The sequence below is a fragment of the Plectropomus leopardus genome, chromosome 7, assembly GCF_008729295.1.
Source record: "Plectropomus leopardus isolate mb chromosome 7, YSFRI_Pleo_2.0, whole genome shotgun sequence".
Classification (NCBI taxonomy): domain Eukaryota; kingdom Metazoa; phylum Chordata; class Actinopteri; order Perciformes; family Serranidae; genus Plectropomus; species Plectropomus leopardus.
Genome location: NC_056469.1, coordinates 26,223,264 through 26,243,260, shown reverse-complemented (window position 1 = coordinate 26,243,260; position 19,997 = coordinate 26,223,264). Strand labels below are relative to the sequence as shown.

Here is a 19,997-nt window from a genome sequence, read left to right as displayed (position 1 = left end):
CTAGATGACTGTCCATATTTATTTGAGTTGGAGTACGTGTCTTTCAAAACGAGATTTCTCCTTGAGCAACACTTAGACACAAAAATAAATTAAGATTAAGCAAAACACAAACACACTTTTAACAGACGTACAGTGATGCACAAGAGCACTATCTGATTACATTGTGAGCGATGTCCAGCTGCTGCCCTCACTAAATTCTGGACCAATTTCAAAAATTTAAGTTCATATCAGTCATGTAGACACAAAATTATCGAAAGATTGGTTCCAGATTGAAAAATGCAAAAGTTAGGCATGGGAAGAAGGCAATGAAAGAGGAAATTACCCCAAAATTTTACAGGAAAATTTGTTAAAACAAACAAAAACCCCCAAAACAATCAAGGCAGATAAGACTTGGAGTAGGTGCATAAAAACAAAATTATCACATTATTTTAAATGTGTAATTTTTGACTATTATAAATATTCTCCTTAACTTTGTTCTCACATTTTCGTCCTAGCTTATTTTTTTTTGTAAATGTACTACTTTCTTGCAATTAGTGGAACATTTCTAACCAAGTTGTCCATTACTTTTCCCCCATGTTTTTGACCGAAATTGAACCAATTTGCTCAGAGTTCAAAGGTTAAAAAACATGTGAAAAGCGATGTCGCCCCAGGTTTGAAGGGGCTAAAGGGTACATTATACACCAAATGTTAGAATTTGAAGTCATTTTGTTCCGTGTTTGTTTCTTGTAACTTGAATTTGTGAACATAGTTATGTGTGTATAATAAAGTAAAGCAGGGGGCGTGTTTGTGGTCGTCAGCTCCTTCATCCGCAGCAGCAGCAGCGGCAGCAGCGAGCTCTGCGCTCAGCAGACAGAGCTGGAAAAATGGCGGCCGGTTCAGGGGCTGCAAGCGGGCACGGGGCCCGCAGCTCCAGCGCTGGTCTGGAAGCGTCTTTGGACCGACGATTTCAAGGAGTATCAAACACTATGGAGTCGATACAGGGACTTTCAACTTGGTGCATTGAAAACAAGAAGCACCACAGCCTTATCGTTCGTCACTGGATGAAGTGGCTAAAGAAATGTGAGTAGCTCGCCGTTGAGGCTAACTCGCTAGCTAGCTTACTTAAGCTAATTCAAATGCATTTCTGCGTTGACCGCAATCGGCCTGACAAATTCAACTTTTTGTGAGTTTTGCGTGAAGTGTAAGGCAAATGAGAGCGTCGCAAAAATAATAATTTAAAAAAAATAAATGAAATATAAATACTTAATTGAGTGAATCTTTGAAAACATGACGTTGTAATCACCAGTTAAAATAAGCCGCTAATGGCAGCTAAGCTAACGTGCTAACGCTAGCTCACAGCTAGCACTGTTTACAGTCGGGCCTCCGGGGGTTCACGATCTGGATTGGACTGATTCTGCCTTTTTACGAAGAATTGCCATGCACTACACTGCTTATCTTTAAGAATGCAAACTTGAGATAAAGGTGGTTACAATTTGTTTTGTTAGATTTAGTTAAATGTCAGCGTTATTCTCTGTTTTGTAGTTTGATCCATTTGTTTGGCTAGTCTAACAGGCTTGTTGACACGATGCAGCGGCAAATAGTTTTGCAGAGCATAGTTAAACACGATAAAGGGAAAGTCCACTCTAATCGTATTATATCGTCAATTTTCTATTGAGTGTGATACATTAAACAGGGTGACGAGTAACACGCAGAGTTAAAAATGACCCACATTTCCATGTCGCAATGTAAATTATTGATGCGCCTGACAGAAGTACCCTCAGCGTTGCCCACTCACTTTTGATTGTTTCATATTGCTTTCTTCACAGTAGGCTGTATGTCCTTTAAATACCAAACTGGTTGCAGTTAGACCTCTTGAGTGAAATCAATTGTCATAGCTATTGTAACTTAAGTTAACCATGCAGATTTGCACATTCATTGTTGGAAACAGAACTTTTTTTGTCCACCTGTCACTGTTATTGTCACACTTTTTATTATTATTGTTATCATTGCTATTGTTCATTTTATTTATTTATTTAATTATTTTTTAAAGTTGTATTTTTAGTTTGTTGGTGAGTGAAGCAAATCTAGAAGCCACTTGCATAATTTACTAGCATTTGGCTGGTGCTAGTTTCCAACTCTGCAAGCAATTCAACTTATCTGGTGTTGCTGTTTGGTCATGCAAAACTTGAAGCAAAGTAGGGTTTTTAATAGATGTGTTTTTTATCAGGGAAGCAGGCGGTGTCAACACAAAGCGTGTTTGGCCTCATTTTTAATTCTGCGGTTGTTTATTCCCCCATTAATCTGTTTGGCTTTTTATATTATTTTGGTTTGTGTTTTTGCATACTATTTACAGGCAGTACCATTGTGCCAATCCAGGCGTCTAATTATTATGTTTATAGACAAAACAGTTTAGCACACTGGTCCCATTATAGTACAGCAGTGTCAACTAATTTCCTCCTTGTAGCTCTGTCTTATGAGGCATTATGAGTCCTGCATGCAGCACTTAAAATACTGCACTGGTGATAAGAGATGCAATTTAAGTCTTGGGATTAGATGCAATCCTGAAATTACTTTTTACTTTATTAATATGAATCTATGCAATTGCTATTGTCAAACATTAGGCGTGGGAGTCACCAAAAGTGCGACAATACTGTATTATCACAATACTCAATTCACAATACAATATTTTTGTGATTTTAAACATATTGCGATAGAGCGCCCCAGAGATAACGTTTTTTAATGGCCAACCCTGAAGCCCTGGTTCCCTTATCAAAAAGCCAATGGGATTTTTCTATTGGATTTTGGATTATTGCAGAAAATAATCTCTGTGGTAAACTAATGCTTATGATACTCACATGCTTTGTTCAGCAAGATAATATTCACAAATGCACATCACTTTCAGGATTTTTGGTGCCTAAATGTAATCACCAGAAGTAGAAAGCTATTGTTAAACTTAAATGAACTACACCACAGTCGCATTGCTGTCGCTATGAGGCTGTAAAGCAAAGTCTGGCATGGCTCGATATAATGACACTCTGCAGTCTTATTTTGCCACTTGTTAGAAACCACCTTTTTTAAGATGCACAAAAGCCTGAAAGTTCGCAAATGGGGTATTTACTAACTTATTTTATGTTGTAAAACAAAAAAAAGAAAATAAAAGTGTCTTAAACTTGTGTTAACCACAGAATTTATTTCAGGCTTGTGACCAAAAATGCATTAAAAAATCCCATTGATTTGAGAAAAGGGAAACGTAGGTGCTGATCTGTCATCTGATGTCTGGGTTTTAGGACTCACTGCTGGGGTTTTCTGTATGCTGCAGTAAAATATAGTGCAGTATATTGTTACTTCTCACCCTTTTTCACCACTAATTAGTCCCGAAAGACAAACTGTCAACATCTATTTTATTCTCTATTAGATTTGTGATATAAATAATTTCCATATTTAAAAAATCAATACATGGCATTTTCCCCAAAAATGTTATTGCCACTAAAAAATATCGCAATACCATGTTGTACCGATGTTTTTCTCCCTACAAACGGTCTATGGAAGAGTTTATTGAATTGAAGTAACACAGTGATAGAGCCACTGTACTGCTTTCACTTGTTGTTCGCTTACAGACTGCAGTATCATCAGTTTGTTGGTCTGTTGGATTTGTCAGGTTATTTTGTCTGTGGCTTTGATTTCCATGCGCTCTGAGGATCTTAACCTCTCAATATTTCTGATGTTACTTGCTACTCTGAGCTATGATATCATATTCCTTACAACTACAGCACAGTTTGCATTCAGCTGTCTCATAATGTGCATAGTGTCTCATCTTTGTCTGTAGTTTTAATTGTAGAAAACGAGAAACATCTGTGGAGGGATTGTCGTTTTTAAGATGACAGTGCTGATTTTTCAAACCTTGGTGTGATGAATGATTCAGTGCAGATTTCATTAGCCTCTCTGCTGAATGTGGGCAGAACAAGGAGGCAGCAGAGTACCTCAAATATTTTGTGAATAATTGTAATGAATGTTGCAGCTGCTTTGCGGAGGCCTAATTTTTCTTTGGAGCTTTTGTATTGTTTTTGTTGGAGTGGGGAATCGGTAGAATTCATAAACCAAATGTTGGAAGTTGTTGTCTGTTGCTTGATTACTTGTTATTTTTATATTCTGTGGAAAATAATTTTGTGTTCTTAGCTAGAACTTATTGACAGTGTTTCTTGAAAATTCTTATATTATTTTTTCTCATCAGTGAGTTTTGAGATGTTTATCTTCTGGGAAAGAAATTCCATTTGGCACATATTTTATTTGTTTGAAGGTTGACAGGCTGTTATCAAGAAGTGAATATTTAGAAGTTTTTATATACCAAATCAAATATTCATTGTTAAAGTTTAAGCAGGATTTAACACATTATTGGATTGCTTTTGCTTGAATGATGCTGATTTGGATGTTTATGAAAGCCAGTGTGTCTATATGATAAAATATTATGATTGTGACTTCCTATAGAAACATGTAAATGACAGCTTTTTGTAAATGAAAGGTTTTTTTTCTTAAATGTGGAGCTTCAGGGACAGCATCTTGCAAATATCGCTGTTGAAACATGAAAAAAAACAACCTTTTGTTACCATTTGTGGTTGACTTTTATTGCATCTCGAAAAACTCGCTGCAGAGATTTGGGGAATTATCCATCAGGGAGTTTGAAGCTAAAGCTGGTGTCTCAGGCAGATATTCATGTAGGCATTTTTTATCTCTCCTGCATCACTGCACATGGCACGATAAAGCTTATGCTGACAGCACACGGTGAACTGCTGTGCGCTGGCTGTGTCATTGTTTTCTGATTCAGAGCAGTGCCAGCTAACTAAGGCAATCTACTGAGCGTCATTTTTTATCGGCTGTAGATCTTAACATCAGAAAGTCTCTAAATGTCTAAAAAAGTATTGGAGTTTGGATGTTCTTTGATAAATGACAATCCATGCCAACAGGTTTACAAAGCAGCAGGTTTTTCCCTTTTTTTTTCTTACCTAGCAGAAATCCAGCAGTTTGCATTCATTTTAGCATGGCAGTTTGGCATATCTATTTGTGAATGGTAATGCAGTTTAAAAAAGAGACCGAAAAGCTCCTCTGATGAAAAAGCACGTCAGATGTGTGTGGGATTGTCGGAAATTATCTCAGTGTCCGCAGTGTATCTTTGAATACTACTGCCAACAAACTGTTTCTGTAATATTTGTAGCATTAGTTGTGTTTTATATTCAGTTAAAGTCTAAATCGTAGTACCGATATCAGTGCTTGGCAAGTGAACTTGTTTTTACTCTATTAAGGCCCTGAGATGTTTAAAATGTTGGATCATAAAAATGTTCCAGTGTTAGTGGGGAAATGTTACTGGTCTGAAGATTCTTTACTGTCAGTGAGGGTGATAAAAATGCAGAATGCAAATTTGTTAGTTATGGCGTAGTTTTGTGTGTACCTTGCATTAAAGCAGTGTTAGGATAAACAGAATTGGCCATACATGCATGTATAGTGTTGGCTCATCTACAAAACTGAACAATATAATTACTACCCGTGTTAATTCTTGGCTTCAGACGAGACATGTAATGTAGTAAAACAGAAATCTTGAAATAGGAAACTATTGTTCTTTGTTTGTGAAAAAGTCTGTTTTTGTTTGTGTTATTGCTTCAATGCAAAACATTGAATTGGGCTGCATAATTTATTGACATATTATCAAAATTGTAATATGGTCAAGTGCAATTTCGTAATTGCAGGAGCTGCAATTTTTTGATAAAATTTGTCACAACACATCGTTATAAATCGTACAGGAACATGCTTGTTTGGAACAGACCGGAGTGAAAGTAACATCATGATCATTTTATATTTTTTCAGTGAAAATAAAATGCAGATAATGTAATTCCCACTAAAATTGTGACATTTTGCATTTGCAATATCTATCAGAATAATCTCAATGTTTTTTGTTTTTTTTTCTGCATATAACGCACTCCTAGTTTATGACTTTTATTTCCAATTAACTTTGACTAAATCATGTATGGATTACGTATAAGGTAAAAGCTATTTTTAGGCAACATGTACAGAAAATTATTTTCAGTAGTATGTTTTGAATTCAAGTAAAACAGTTGAACGAGTATTCTTTGTTCTTTTTATTGTGTTGAGGGAAGCATATATTTAATATAACCTTCTAATCGTTTATTTTAATATGGAGATTTTGTTAAATGAAGTCCCCTTTTTTTCTGCTCAAAAAGCACCTACTTCGGACGATGCTGTAATATGATAATGTTAAAAGAAGATTTTTAGAGTTTTTCCAACATGCATCGCCCAAAAGTAAAGTAAAATGCATTAAATTCTGCAATGTGACACTGATTATACACAAGTGACACTAACTTTGTTATAAAAAATGTTTCATATTGTTTGATGTTAATGCAAAGGCTTAAATGAAGTGCTGCATAGTGGACTGAATACTTTTTATTTTTCAGTTTAGAAGCTTTTCAGGTGACTTTTTGTAAACTCTGTTTCAGAGTTGAATGCTGGAATAGAAAGCACAGATTTCATAATTTTATAACTTTGCAGTTTTGGTGTCATGACTGTGTTTTTCAAGTGATTGATGCATTGTTTTTGGCTTTATGAGTGAGTACTGAATTGTAGGGAACTGTCATCTGTTGTTGTACGACAATGGGCTGTATGTACACATTATTTGGGGCGTGATTGTGAAGTCTGTTGGGTAAAAAACAATTCAATGCCTGCCAAGGTACTTTCGATTTGGTGATATGGTTTCAAAGAAATCCTTATGTTTTGTTATATGTTTGTTTAAGCCTGTGATTTTTTACTTTTGGGGGGTTAATACTGGTCATGGTATTTGGATATAGAAGAACTCAGAAAATATATTTTCAAAAACAACTTTAGCAATGATGTCTTTGAAGATCGAATTTGCATTGAATCAGTATATATGAATCTGTGTTATAATAACTTACTTCGATAATTGTAGGGCTGTAGTTTTTATTGCAGTTCATTTTCTTTTATGTCTACTTTCCACCTTTTCCTTTTTTCTGTTACATTCAGTGAACATATATATAAGCTCTTTGCACAGACTACACCAATGATTTCCTGAAGGAATTGAGGTATTAATCTTGTGTCTTTTTAGAAGAACTTAGATGCTAATTTCTATTAAAATGTAAAAACAAATATGACGACAATTTGGACCTTATCTTGTTAGCCCAAAATCCTGCTGACTGACTGTAATTAAATCCTGCCTGGTACAATCAGGCTGCTGACCTATTTTAGGAAGCAGTAGAAGTCACTGTGTCCTTGCCAGTATTGTATTTTGTCTGGAAATGGAAATTATGACTGATACTAAAGTTATGGAAACAGATTTCTGGACCTCTGACTGAACTAGTTGTACCAACAAAAACAGGCACTGTCCTCAGCCCTCTGTTTAAATGTGGCTGTTTTTTTAGTTTGTTTTGTTTTTTACTGACGGTAGTTTCATAGATCAGAAAACCTTTTGAAGGCGTTTGAATGAAGCTCGGTTTTCATTGAAGGGCTGATGTTATTTGATGATGTGAAGGATGCATTTGTTTCAGTGTATTTAATTGTGCATATTAAACAAAGTTGTCATTTTTACATGGTTTTAACAATTGCATTATATTAATGTTAATATTATTTCCTGGTTGATATGCATTTAGATTTTTTTTTAAGTGTTTTTATATAAACTGAGTTAATGATACAAGTTTTTTATGGCTCTGTGGTATTTTTATGTCTTTGGGTTGTCTTTAGCATTCTCATGAACACTTGTAACTCAAGAATGTCCTAAAAATGTCAGAAACAAACTCAAGGATGAGCTGATTTTAGTGGTCAAAGGTCAAGTCAGTGTGACATCATAATGTTCTGCAAAAACACTTTTCTGACCATAATTAATCTCCAAAACTCAGGAACAGAAGGGGAGACATTTGGTCAGATACTGACTAAGTGAAACTAATCTTTGGTGTTCACCTTGAAACTGTGCTGACTGTAAAGATCTTCTCTGCTGTTGTAGCTCACGTTTTAGAGTTTGTAGCTCATTTGCAGCAACATCTATATTTGAAATATTATCTACAGTCATGGCTACACATGAGTCTGGACAGACATTGATGTAAACTGAAAACTGGCTTTTTTGGCAGAGGCGTGTTTGTTTTTCAGTATGTACTGAGTGGGACATTTCGCAGTTGAAAAATAAATTGGTTACTGCTCTCTGGTGGACAACTATGTGCTGGCATCAGCAGTTCTAAATTAGCTTAAACAAACAGTATCTGTAGCATTTGTGCATTGTCTTGCCTCCGACATATAGTGCCAATATGTCTGTGATGAGTCAAACTGGCTACATTTTTATTTAAACAGAAACAGTGGTGTGTTGAACACCCTGATGTATTACACGGGCACACTGCCTGCTACTGTTGGGGGGTTTATTCAGTTCATTGGGGTGGGAAAAGTTATATCTACATTGCCAAAGCAAGTGTGGACTAAAAACAAAAAATCTTTGTAATATAGTGAGTAAAGGTCTACCACAGTGTAGTTTATATTAACATTGCTGCTGATTGGGTGCACACCCATCAAATGGTAGAAAACATATCTCAAAGCTCGTTGCACACCTTTTCTTACAACTTTGAGGAAACATGTCATTCAACCTGGAAGCTGTAGCAAAATGTTTTACATAATTTTTAGATTGAACGTGCCCCAGGATACAGAGCTGATCTTTTTCCAGGCATTGTTTCTTAAGTGTATTTTAGGCCTACAATCTTGTTTATGGGACAGATTAAAGCTCTGGGTAGCCCTGTGCTAAAGTAATCAACTTCTTCTTCATAGTTACCATAAATTGATCTTTAAAGAAAAATGTAGAGACACCTGCTGGCCGTTTTCAGTTGTTCCTTGTCACCAGACATGTCTTGCCTGTTGCTGAATTCCAAAAGTTGAACTCTGGTTAGCTCAGGGCGCGGCCTTCTCCGCCTGAAAAATTGGCGCTTGGAAACGCTTGCATGCCATGGCGACACAGCTCCGGCTCTGCAGCGCGCCTTCCGTGTGTCTCCTTTGCCAACAATGGATTTTAGAGCGCAAAGACGTGGCGTGTGTGCAGGCCCTTAGTTAGTTAGTTGAATGTTTTATTATGTAATATCTGAATCAGCCACTCGGTGCCAATACAGGTTTGATAATTTTAATCAAAGATTTGTCCTTATTGTTTCCTTTTCTTTTTTCTCAGCTGACAACAATCACCGCTTGAATCTCTTCTACCTTGCCAACGATGTGATACAGAACTGCAAAAGAAAGAACGCCATTGTCTTTCGACAAGCCTTCGCAGAAGTCCTTCCTAACGCTGCTCAGTTCATCAAGTGAGTACACAGTTTTTATTCAGAAATGCTAAGTCTGCCTTCATGCTCTTCTGGTATTGAGATGTGACATGTTGTGTTTCCATTTTGCATTATTATCAGAGATGGGAAGGTCCGCAAATCAGTGGAGAGGATTTTTACGATTTGGGAGGAGAGGAGCGTGTATCCTGAAGAGGTCATCGCCCAGTTCAAAGCCGGCATGAACAGGAAGGAAAAGGAGCGAGAGAAGCAGAAGGAAAAAGAAAAGGAGAAGGAAAAGGAGAAAGAAAAAGAGAAAGAAAAGGAAAAGGAGAAAGAAAAGGAGACTCCAGCAGCAACTGGTCAGTTTGATACGAGATCTGCTCTGTAGAAGTCATGTAATTACATCTAAAAGTGGAATAACTTCATAAAGATTAAATTACACAATTGTTTATTTCAAGTTATTGACAGATGCTTATCTTAATAAATGCTATTAAGTTCATATTTAACTTTTATTCTCCAGCCTCAGCCAACACCAAAGCTGCCCTCAAGTCCAAGATTGTAGCAGAGTTCACTGTAAGTCTCGTTTATCGGTTTTGTCTCGCGTCACTTTGTCTCTCATGCCTTCTTTGTTCGAGTCTGTCGACAGCATTATAATTACTGCATCTTACTAATTTGCGCTCTGTTTCTCTTGTAGCCCCACACCCTCGTTGAACAGTTGTCGAGATATAAGCGAGCAGTCGCAGAGGAGGAGTTCAGGGAGAAGCAGCTGGCAACTCTCAGGGTGGACGTCTGCAGCACCGAGGCTCTAAAGAGACTTAAAGGTCAGACGTCACTCAGCTTGCCATATTTCTGAATCATCACACACTTATTGTCCATTGCACCGCTGTATATCTTAATCTACAACCACACTTGACACTTATGTATCGATATGTTCTCTTAAAATCATATCAGAACTCAGGAAATTACACAATGCTCGTAGAGGTGTAGCAGGACTGTTTCTTTTGTTTCAGTAAAGACTGTTTGCTGTAATATCTGTGGATTATTCTGAGTAAGCAGGATATTGTTTCTGGTAATGTCATAAGGTAGGCGTCCTGCGTTTCTGATACATTAAAATCTAAAGGGATGCAGTATTGATTATTATTTTTTTCCTCAGATAATGCTGCGCCGTTTACAAATCCATGCTGACATCATAGAAATAAACAGACGTAACCGAGCTGTCAGAAAGAACACGCAAACGAGATCCCATGTTAACAGTCTCATTGCTGCGGACACTCAATGCATCTCTTGCAACATATGCAAACCTCGTCTGTGTTTAATCAAGTCTAAACACTTGATGAAAAAAGTCAAGATATACTTAAATTTACCCGTAGTGAAAGCCTACAGAATAAAAATATCTCAAAAATATATTATTTCAAAAGGACAAGAGTTGGGTCGCAGCAGTGCTGCACCTCCTGAAACATTGAAGTCTATTTATTCTAAACATTATCAATTAAAAGTTTATTTATTGGTAAATAAACTCAGATGGCCATTGAGTAACACTGTATTAACTCGTGTTGATAATGACCCCATGATGCTTTACCGTTCAGGGGAACAAATATTTTCACTGTTGACTAATATTTTCACACCATCAGCGTGTATATCTTGCACAAGACAAGATCCATTTTCTTCATGCTCTCAATGAGTGAAAGGAGTTAAACACTACAATTAATCAAAAACCACAAATCACCCGGTGACCTACTGAAATTAACACCTGTGGATCTCAGGGATCACGACATTGAAAACCTGTCAACATCACTTTTTCCGCAAAGAGACATTGCTTCTGATTTTCATTTTATGTTCATCATAAAGCACGTGAAATGTATATAAACCTGCATGCATTTAACTGTTTGCCTGTTTGTTATTTGTCTCGTATTCCAGACAAAGCAGGGGGGAACAAGTTTGCGAAGGACTTTGAGGACGGCAGTCTGAAGCTGCAGGAGTTTGTCGGCTTCATGGAGAAAGAGTTGAAAACGGGGCCTCCTCTGCTGGAAGCTTTGGGAAACGCAGACATTTTCTACGAGATGCAATACAAGGAGGTTAAGATTGTGGCCAATGTGAGTTTTCATCATCACTTTTTCTTACGTAGAGGGTGTTTTCTGTTTGCGTGGATTGAAATCTAAAATATTTTAGCAGGGAATTTTTTGTTCTTGTTGATTTTTGTTGGTACTGTTTCTCTGTTTAACACTTAGATTTCTTTTGAATAATGTGGAAAAAATATGTCGGACCCATTTCATTTTTACTAGTTAATAATTATGACAGTACATAAAATTCCTTTTAAATAATGTGAAAAACTTAATTTTGACATAAGTGTATGCTCATACATATGGTTACTAAACATTTAATAACCATAATTGTGAACACAAGTTTTTAAGTTGATAACCCACATTATGTTTTCCACATTATGTAGTTTAAATATTAATACCATATTTATGAACAAGTTAATTTCTCACGATAAAAATAAAGTTGTTAAAACATTTTTTTCAGCTTTTTAAAAGAATTTTAAAGTGTTATAGACAATTCATTAACAAAATGTTCACTTGGACATAATAATTTTTCCTGATTATTTCTTTTTAACATTCACATCTTTGTAAAAGTTGATCCAAGCAAACAATATAAATGTTAAAGTGGACAGCTGAAACATCCTTTTTTATCTTCCTCATATCTCTCGTTTAATTCCGGTTCTTCTCTTTCTGCCAATCTGCTCAGGCGTACAACGCCTTTGCCAACCGTGTGGCCAGTCTTAAAAGGAAATTGGATTCCCTCAAGTCGACTCTACCCGGACCTGAGGACTCCCCCATCCCCTCACCCTCTGAAGACGCCCCCTCTCCCACCGGCTCTGAATCGCCCTTCCTGGGAATGGGAGCAGGGAGGGCTCAGGTGGATCCAGAGCTGGATGGAAAGGCCATGGATGAAGGAGAACTACCTAGTGAACACAGAGACACGGACGTGGATTTGTCTGATGAAGAGGCTATCGCTGCCAGAGCAGGGGGTTAGTGGCTCGGAGTGTTGTAGAGGGGTGATAACTGTCCTTACTATACAGATCCACATTGGTTAGTGTTGTGATTCAGATGTATCAGCTCTTCAACTATTTTTTACTAGCAGATGACAAGAAGGACAAGACGTCTACTGCTGTTGCCAAGTCGGATGCAGCGTCAAAGCTTCCCACCACGCCTACAAAAGCTTCTAAGAACAACGCTACTGCTGCTGCCACGCCGACCCCAGTGACTCCCACTTCTGCTGCCGCTCAGAGCGCCTCGACAAACCCACTGGGAGTGAATCTGGAGAAGGTGGACCTGGGAAAGATCAGCTCCATTCTCAGCTCACTCACATCTGCCATGAAGAATACAGGTGTGTTTAAGGGCCGGGGGGAGATGAGTGTAATAACTATCAGAGCCTGCAGCTCAAAGCACCTGATGTACTGTAGAAGTCCTCCCGAGGCAAAATATAACACATGATCATGTGCTGAAAAATTACTAAACGATCACTTATGATATTTTCACTTAACTAAGGTCATGATTCATTTTAAAGCTGCAAGAGGCATCTAGTGTCGAGGTTGCAGATTGCATCCAGCTGAATACCCCTCCCATAGATTCTTCTTTTCTATGGCCACGTTTAGACGAGAACGGCCCTACGAAAAATGGAGAAGTTCATATAATAAAAATGTGAGAACGATGCTCATGTTCACAGATCTGCAAAAACGACAAAAAATGCTGTCGTATGCATACCAGGCCAGTGTTTGGCGTTGTAACTTCGCAACCAGTAACTACATACAAGCGGATGTGCAATGTGCGGCTGTGACATAACTGTCACAGGATCCGCATATTGCCAGTTTACACAGCAATGCACGGATAACAATAGCTTTACAGTGTTAAATAAATAAATAAAATGAAAAAAAAAATAGAACAAGAGCAGAAAAAAATGTGTTTTTATTTAGCCTTTTCCAGATTTCTGATACCATGCTATAAGTAGATGTACTTAAGTCTGAAACTGAACGTTGTATGACAAACACTAGGTTGAGAGATCTTCACAGGAAATCATATGATCGCGACACAACGATTCATTTCTGTGCCTCCCTTTAACCCATCTCTCTGCGTCATTGAATTGCTCCCAGCAGCTAGCCCATCACCTCGGCCATCTCCAGGAACACCCACCACTCCCTCTGTCCAATCAGTAGCCTCTAAAGCGACATCTTCGAGCCCTCACCTGGCCAGCATCCTGTCGCGTGTTGACATCACACCTGAAGGCATACTTAATGCTCTGTCTAAAACAAACACCCCAGGTAAGACACATTTACCCCACTTACACCGATTTTTCAATGAAAAATGTTAATTTATTAAATATTACTAATCTTTTTCCCCCAATGTCATCATGTCTTTTTCTCTCACCCGCCTGCCTCACCCTTTTCCTGTCTTCGATCAGGTTTGTCCTCTCTCCTACAAAACGTGACAAACACCACCTCCGCCCCTCCCACCCGAACCTCCCCAGAATCATCAGCGGTCAAAGCTCTGCTCAGCCCAACCACCCCAAAACCAAAACCCACTCTGGGGAACAGCCTCAAACGAGACGCAACTGGGAGAACCAGAGACTGGGAGAAAGACAGACATCTGTCCCCTCCTCCTCCACCCCCTCCTCGTCCCTCAGTTCCCTCTGTCTCTCCCCCTAGCCTAGAATCAAAAATCAACAGTTTCCTGCAGGGTAATCCAGGTTTCAGTCTCGCTCTAGGTGATGTCAGCCCCGATGGGGTGGATGGGACCCCGGTGAGAGACGAGGCTGCCGGCACCCCTACCCAGGACGAGATCATGGACACACCTGGGAGTGTGTCAGAGTCTTTGGGGTCATCTGGAGGTCATAACCTCTCACCCACAGCGTACCGCAGTGAACCGTGGGATGCTGTGATCACCCCGTCAGGAAGCAACAGCAATGGAGACTTTATGGGCTCGTCCTCCTCGTCTCGGTACGGAGCTGGGAAAAAGAGCGACACAAAATTGAAGGACAATGACGTAAAGAAGCAGATCTCCTCATCCCCCAGTAACGACATGAAGGGTAAGCTAGACGGCCAGTCAAGAGTGATGGGAAACAGCCGAGGGGTTGGAGAAAGGAGACACTCCGCGGGCTCTCGTAAAGCCAGCAGTGGCTCAGATGAAGGAGCTCTGAGTGGAAAAAGAGACGGGAAAGAGTCTCCAGGTGGGGACGGGAAGGAGGGCCAGTACCATCGTATTGAGACACTGGTATCGCCCTGCACTGAAGGGGCACCCATCGAAACTCTGTGCTACTCAAACCGCCCACTCACCGGAGAGCGCATCAAGACAGTTGAGAGCATCCGCGTGTTTGGCCGAGGCTCTAGACGAGGGGGAGGGTCCGGCGGTCGGCCAGGAGGAGCTATGTGGTACGAAGAGGAGGAGTACATGGAAGCTCAGCCTCCCTCGCCCCACGACGTCCCCCCTCCTCTTAACATCGGCTTCGAGGACATGAACCCCTCCATGCCTCCTCCCCCACATCTCCTCCTTCCACATCTCCCCCCTCCTCCGACCCATCCTCACGCACAACCTCCTCCTCAATCTCCGTTCCAAATGCCCTACCACCCGGAGAACATCCAGACTCCTCCTCCATCACTCCTCCACCAGCATCCTCCTCCTGCATCCCATTTCTTAAGCCCGCCTCCACCGATCCCTCGTCTCCCTCCGCCTCCCGTTCCGCAGCGCCTATCCCCTCCACCTCCCCACCATGCTGCGCCGTCTGCAGTCATGGTCGGAGGAATGTTGGTCCCCGTTGACCGACCTCTTTCTCTTCTTCCCCCAATCAGACCTGAAGGTTTAGAGCGAGGCGGAGGAGGGCCAAGAGGAAACAAAATGGCCCCTCCACCTCTTATGTCGTCGTTGCTAGGCGAGCCCCCGAAGCTGCCGCGTCCTGGCACAGTTAAAGAGCCGTTTGTCCCCCGTCATGCATCCCCTCTCCTCCGCCCAGGCGCCCCTGGTGCCCCCCTACCCCTACTGGGCCGAGTGAAGGAGCCTCTGCATCTACCTCTTCCGCCCCCCTCCCCCACATCCTCCACACCCTCTCCCTCCACGCCTAACTCCCCTGCAGTGGACCCCGGTCCCGCTCGCCACCCTAATCAGTCCTCCGCCCCTCCTCTCCAGAATCCCCCTGGTAGTCCTCCAGCTCAGCCTCGCAACCAAACCTCTAACCCCGTCCCCCTGCTCGCCTTACCCACCTCTCGACCCCCGATCCTCCCGGTCCCCATGCCACAGAGACCTCTGATGCGAGGCCGAAACCCCTCTCACCATTTTAACCGAGATAACCGAGATCACCACAAGGGGGGATTTCGTGGGGGCAAGCGGTCCGGTCCTCCGTTCTCAGGTGGTCCCTTCCACTCGCAGAAGAGACCCTTCCTGCCCCCACGCTACTGAAGTGGTCGTCTAACACACGCTGAATGAGAAGCGCCCTGCAGTGAAGTGCAGAGTGTGTGTTAGCCCTGCTGGTATGAGCCCAGATATCTTTACTCTGTTAATTAGCTTGAATTAAAACTACCTTAGGTTGTGTGTAAATAGCTGATTAAATCTTCACGCTTCAGCTAGGTAGCCAGCCAGTCATCTCACACTGTATAGTGCAGCTACGAGGTTATCAGTTACATAGTGCAGAGTGGTGTGTAACAGCCCTCAGTCTATCACTTTTTTCTCCATTTCTCCATACACAGAAGATAGAAGTCTCATCAGGTCTGGTGCCGTAACCTTAGGAGGAAAACACAGATAGTTCACGCAGAAATGAAACTTTATTTTATTTAGAGTGTGTGATTGTTGGGAAACTTTACCTGAGAGGGAGCAGGAGAGGGAAAGAGAGGTATGGGTCTCATAGAATACACAGGAAAGAATAATTTGGCATTTTGGTAATTACTTTAAATACTTTTTTAACTGATAGTAAGATGAGAAGTTTGTCACCACCCTCATATCTGTGTGCTAAAAGTGAAGCTACAGTCAGAGCCGGTGAGCTTAGTTTGACATAAAGACCGGAAATGGGGGAACAGCTACACCAGCTCCCACTACTAACACCCCTAAAGGTCATTTATTAACATGTGAAATGTTTGTTTCACCTGTACAAAAACTGAAGTGTAAAAGGGACAAGTTGTGTTTTTCACGGAGGATTGCGTGACAGAAATTGCCACTTGTTACTCTTACTCTCTATCTTTAGTCTGATATTGTGTCCATGTTAACCAAAGCAGGAGGGGGATTTTATTTTTCCTGAACCAATCAGAAGAAACTGTCATTGTAGGTCCACAGGGAGCCATACAAACATACCTGTTGCACCAGGATTTTAACAGTTGAGTGGAGCAAAATAAGTCAAACTACGATGTCGGGCAATATTCAGAAGACATGTTGATTTACAATAGTCTTCATTGCAGCATTTTTCTTGTCTATGACCCTTGTTGTTGTTATTACTCCCCATTTGTTGACAACAGCTTGTCAACTGATTTAGTCCTGCCTGTGGCTCTGATTGGTCTTTTTTTTTCTCTTTCTAAAAATTGTAATGGAAAAAACTGCTGTTTCACGTCACACTGACGACAAATCAGTCAGTTCAAAGTCAGCAGATTCAGTGCCAAACACATTAAGCCCCAGCTCAGACCAGAAATTCACAACAAGATGAAGCCGTTTTAGGACTTGGCAGAGAGAAGTTGCAGCGGTGTGAACATGGCGGTCACAGCTCGATTCAGGCCGGCTGATGGTGCCAGAGCCAGAGTCAGAGGCTCGTTTTAGAACCTAAAGCACTTAACCTTAACAGCCAATCAGCTTGTAGTGAAGTCCACTGACCAAGCCAATCACAAACCATCGGCAGAGCTGTTTTCTCTGCTGCGGCATTCTCTGACAACAGCCCTCCGTCCCCATCCAGCCCGAGTCCTTCACATCCTTGCAGATGTTGACAGTGGTGCTGGCGGATGGGGGGTTGCTGCAGCTGCGCGTTGTATACGCATACTCACCGACTGACTGATCGGCACTGGTTATTCAAATTATAGTGGCTGAGATCAGGTCGTTTTGATTATGTTTTTGCTGTTTCATCACCTTTAGAATAGGCCTGAAAAGCTGAAAGTTAGAACAGAAGTCACTGCTTCTGGCCACGAAAAGCAGGTTGACTGTTACCTTCAAACAGAACCAGGCTAGAAGTCTGCCCAGTTTCCGGTCTCTATGCTAAGCGAAACGGTCTCCTGTCCCCAGCTTCATATTTAAAAGTCAGATATGTCATCTAACTCCGCAAGAAAGCCAGTAACCGTATTTCCCAAAATGCCAAATTATTCCTTTAAAAATGTTTGATAAAAGTTGCAAAGTGATCTCTTCTTCCATGAGTGTGTGTGGGTGTGTGCTGTGTGTCCTAACATGGTATTTCTCATTTGAAGTGATGAGATTCAGCGAAGGGTTAACACTATCTCCGGAGTACCTGCTGTAAATAATATACTCCTCTTTGCTCTTGATCTTTTTTCACCCTTCCATCTCTCCCACTGTATATTTCTAAGCTTGTAAATATAAAAACTGAGATGATACAGCTTTTTTTTTTCTCTTGAAGCTCTTTTTTTTTCCTGTTCATGAGGACAATGATTTCGCATCCCCGTCTTTACTGTGATTGAGGCCTTGGATAAGCTTTAGCTCCAGAAGAATTTCCCTGCAGTGTCTGTCGCACCTTTCTGTCCTCCTTTTGAAAGCACCACGCAGAAGAGGAGGGTGAAGATAATTATGTATTTTTATTTTCCAGCATAAATGTCTGCCTGTGCGCGCTTCAAGTTAGACTGAGTCATGAAGATACTCGGTAGTGGATGGCGGGCGGGGGGAGGTATTTCAGTTCTGAACCACACTCTTGCTAGACTTCAACATGTACTGACTTGAATAAAATCCAGAGTTTCAATTCAACTGGGGGGGAGGTATTTTATTTGGTCACTACTTATCACTGGAATTGCGCTGTTGTAATTTATTTGCGCTGTTCAGCTGCCTGTTTTCAGAGGAATTGTTTTCATATATTTACACAGCTGCTGCCATCTTCATATTGCATTAACATTTAATGCATTTTATTTTTTGCGCTGTATTTTTCTACTAGACAGAATCGGCAATTTCCAGTTTGCAGCAGCGCCCACAGATGGTGTCAAGGGAGCGAAAACATTTGAGCTAATTAGGGTTGTTTCGAAAGTGGTTTATTCACCAGTTGTTGTGGCCCCTTCCTCTGTTTTGTTTCTTCGCTAATTTCATGCTTTTGCCCTCAAGCCCCTGTGCTTACTTTGTGCTCACATGGCTTCGTCCAGAAACACTTGTGCACCTCTCAAAACCTCTGAGAGTAAAAAAAAAAAACCCAAAAAACTCTGCAGGATGGCAGTAATCTTCTGTCGTGTGCAGGAATTATTGCTGTAATCCCTCTCTCTGGTCGACATTGATGTAGTTTTGCACATGCGGTGAGAGGTGCATGTTGGGTGTTGCTGCTCAAAGCTTCCTGTGTCTGTCTGATCATGGAGTGTGCATCGTCTCTCGTGCTCTTTTACAGTTAATCAAGATACATGGAGCACCTGCATAAAGTTAATACATTGTAGAAATGTAACCACAAAGAGTTTAATTGTCACTTCAGTGTTAGCAAATCATCCCAGTTCTGATGTTTTACTGAATGTTAAAGTCTGTTACCACCTTCTGTAAACTGTCTTCTATCTCTTCACTCACTGAAACAGCTAAATATCAACCCCAATCAGTTCGATGTGGAGAGAAAGCTCTGTTGTTGTAAAAAATCTTCCGAAGCACGTACCAAGTTCAACATTTCAGTTTTCCCTGTAAATAAGTCCCTCTCTGTTTCCTGTTTGACAAACTGAGTTTGACTGAAGATGTGACAAAGCTGATGGTCTGTGTATATCTGAGAAGTTTTAACTGCTCTCACTGCTGTTCTCATCAATGATGCTATATCACCGGTCTTTGAGTGTCCAATCCTTTCTGGTGTGATGAACATGCACTCATTCTATTATTGTCACAATTAATATACTTTACAAGGTGAATACATCCTATTTTTTTAAAAAATCTTTTTTGTTTTTTTTTTCACACAAAGAATATTGCAGAAGATTACTTTTTTGTTAGTTTTTAGATGGAGTGACTTGCCATTTTCCTTAATATTTGTCATTTTGACTGGTTGCACTATTGACTGTAAGCAGTCGGTGCTCTCTTGATTTAACAACTCTGTTTTCTATTACTTTTTTCCTCCTGCAAAGACCTTGATGAAACCTTTTCTCTCATTACTTCTCAAGAAGACTGTTTTTTTTTGTGGTTCCTCAACATTTGCACACTTTGATGCACACTGTTGTTCGGAAAAGGTACATTTTAGAAATGCAATTCAGTAATTTGTGACACCAGTAATATCCGCTTTACATCGAGGTATTGACCACTACAGTACATGGCCTGCATTTGCAAAACTCACTTAATAAATAGTGACATAGACAGTTTTATGACCTGCTTCTCGTGGACCAGTCATAATCTCAGTCAACATAGCACTAAGCAATAGCTGTACACTTATTAGTAAATAATCTATTTATTTAGTGAGTATGATCTAAGGATGAGTGAACTTATTGCATTCATATTGTGCCAGCATCTTTTCAGCTACACCAGACTTTTAAAGGGAAATGTTTCATTATGGCCTCTGTGCCTCTATTTATAAAATGTGATAAAATTG

General features: G+C 40.4%; 1 protein-coding gene across 3 annotated transcripts; it reads left to right on the top strand.

Moving 5' to 3' along the window:
- Positions 1-853: 853 nt before the first annotated feature.
- Positions 854-19,310, top strand: rprd2b (regulation of nuclear pre-mRNA domain containing 2b). 3 transcript variants are annotated; one of them, XM_042490706.1, is made up of 10 exons: positions 854-1,059; positions 9,194-9,323; positions 9,423-9,640; positions 9,802-9,854; positions 9,976-10,102; positions 11,199-11,374; positions 12,027-12,309; positions 12,423-12,668; positions 13,432-13,599; positions 13,740-19,310. In XM_042490706.1, exons 1-10 carry the CDS (start codon positions 864-866, stop codon positions 15,725-15,727), a joined length of 3,585 nt encoding a protein of 1,194 aa, XP_042346640.1. In that variant the 5' UTR covers positions 854-863; the 3' UTR covers positions 15,728-19,310. The 3 variants fall into 3 exon arrangements, with proteins under 3 accessions (XP_042346640.1, XP_042346638.1, XP_042346639.1); XM_042490704.1 differs by having other exon boundaries at positions 12,420-12,668; XM_042490705.1 differs by having other exon boundaries at positions 12,420-12,668; positions 13,435-13,599; positions 13,740-19,309.
- The last annotated feature ends 687 nt before the right edge of the window (positions 19,311-19,997 follow it).

What these genes read in the sequence shown, in the direction of transcription:
- rprd2b (XM_042490704.1), top strand. Translation starts at nt 864, where the DNA reads ATGGCGGCCGGTTCAGGGGCTGCAAGCGGGCACGGGGCCCGCAGCTCC. An exon ending in AGATTGTAGCAGAGTTCACT is followed by an intron (nt 9,855 to 9,975) that starts GTAAGTCTCGTT and finishes TTTCTCTTGTAG; the next exon opens with CCCCACACCCTCGTTGAACA. An exon ending in TATCGCTGCCAGAGCAGGGG is followed by an intron (nt 12,310 to 12,419) that starts GTTAGTGGCTCG and finishes ATTTTTTACTAG; the next exon opens with CAGATGACAAGAAGGACAAG.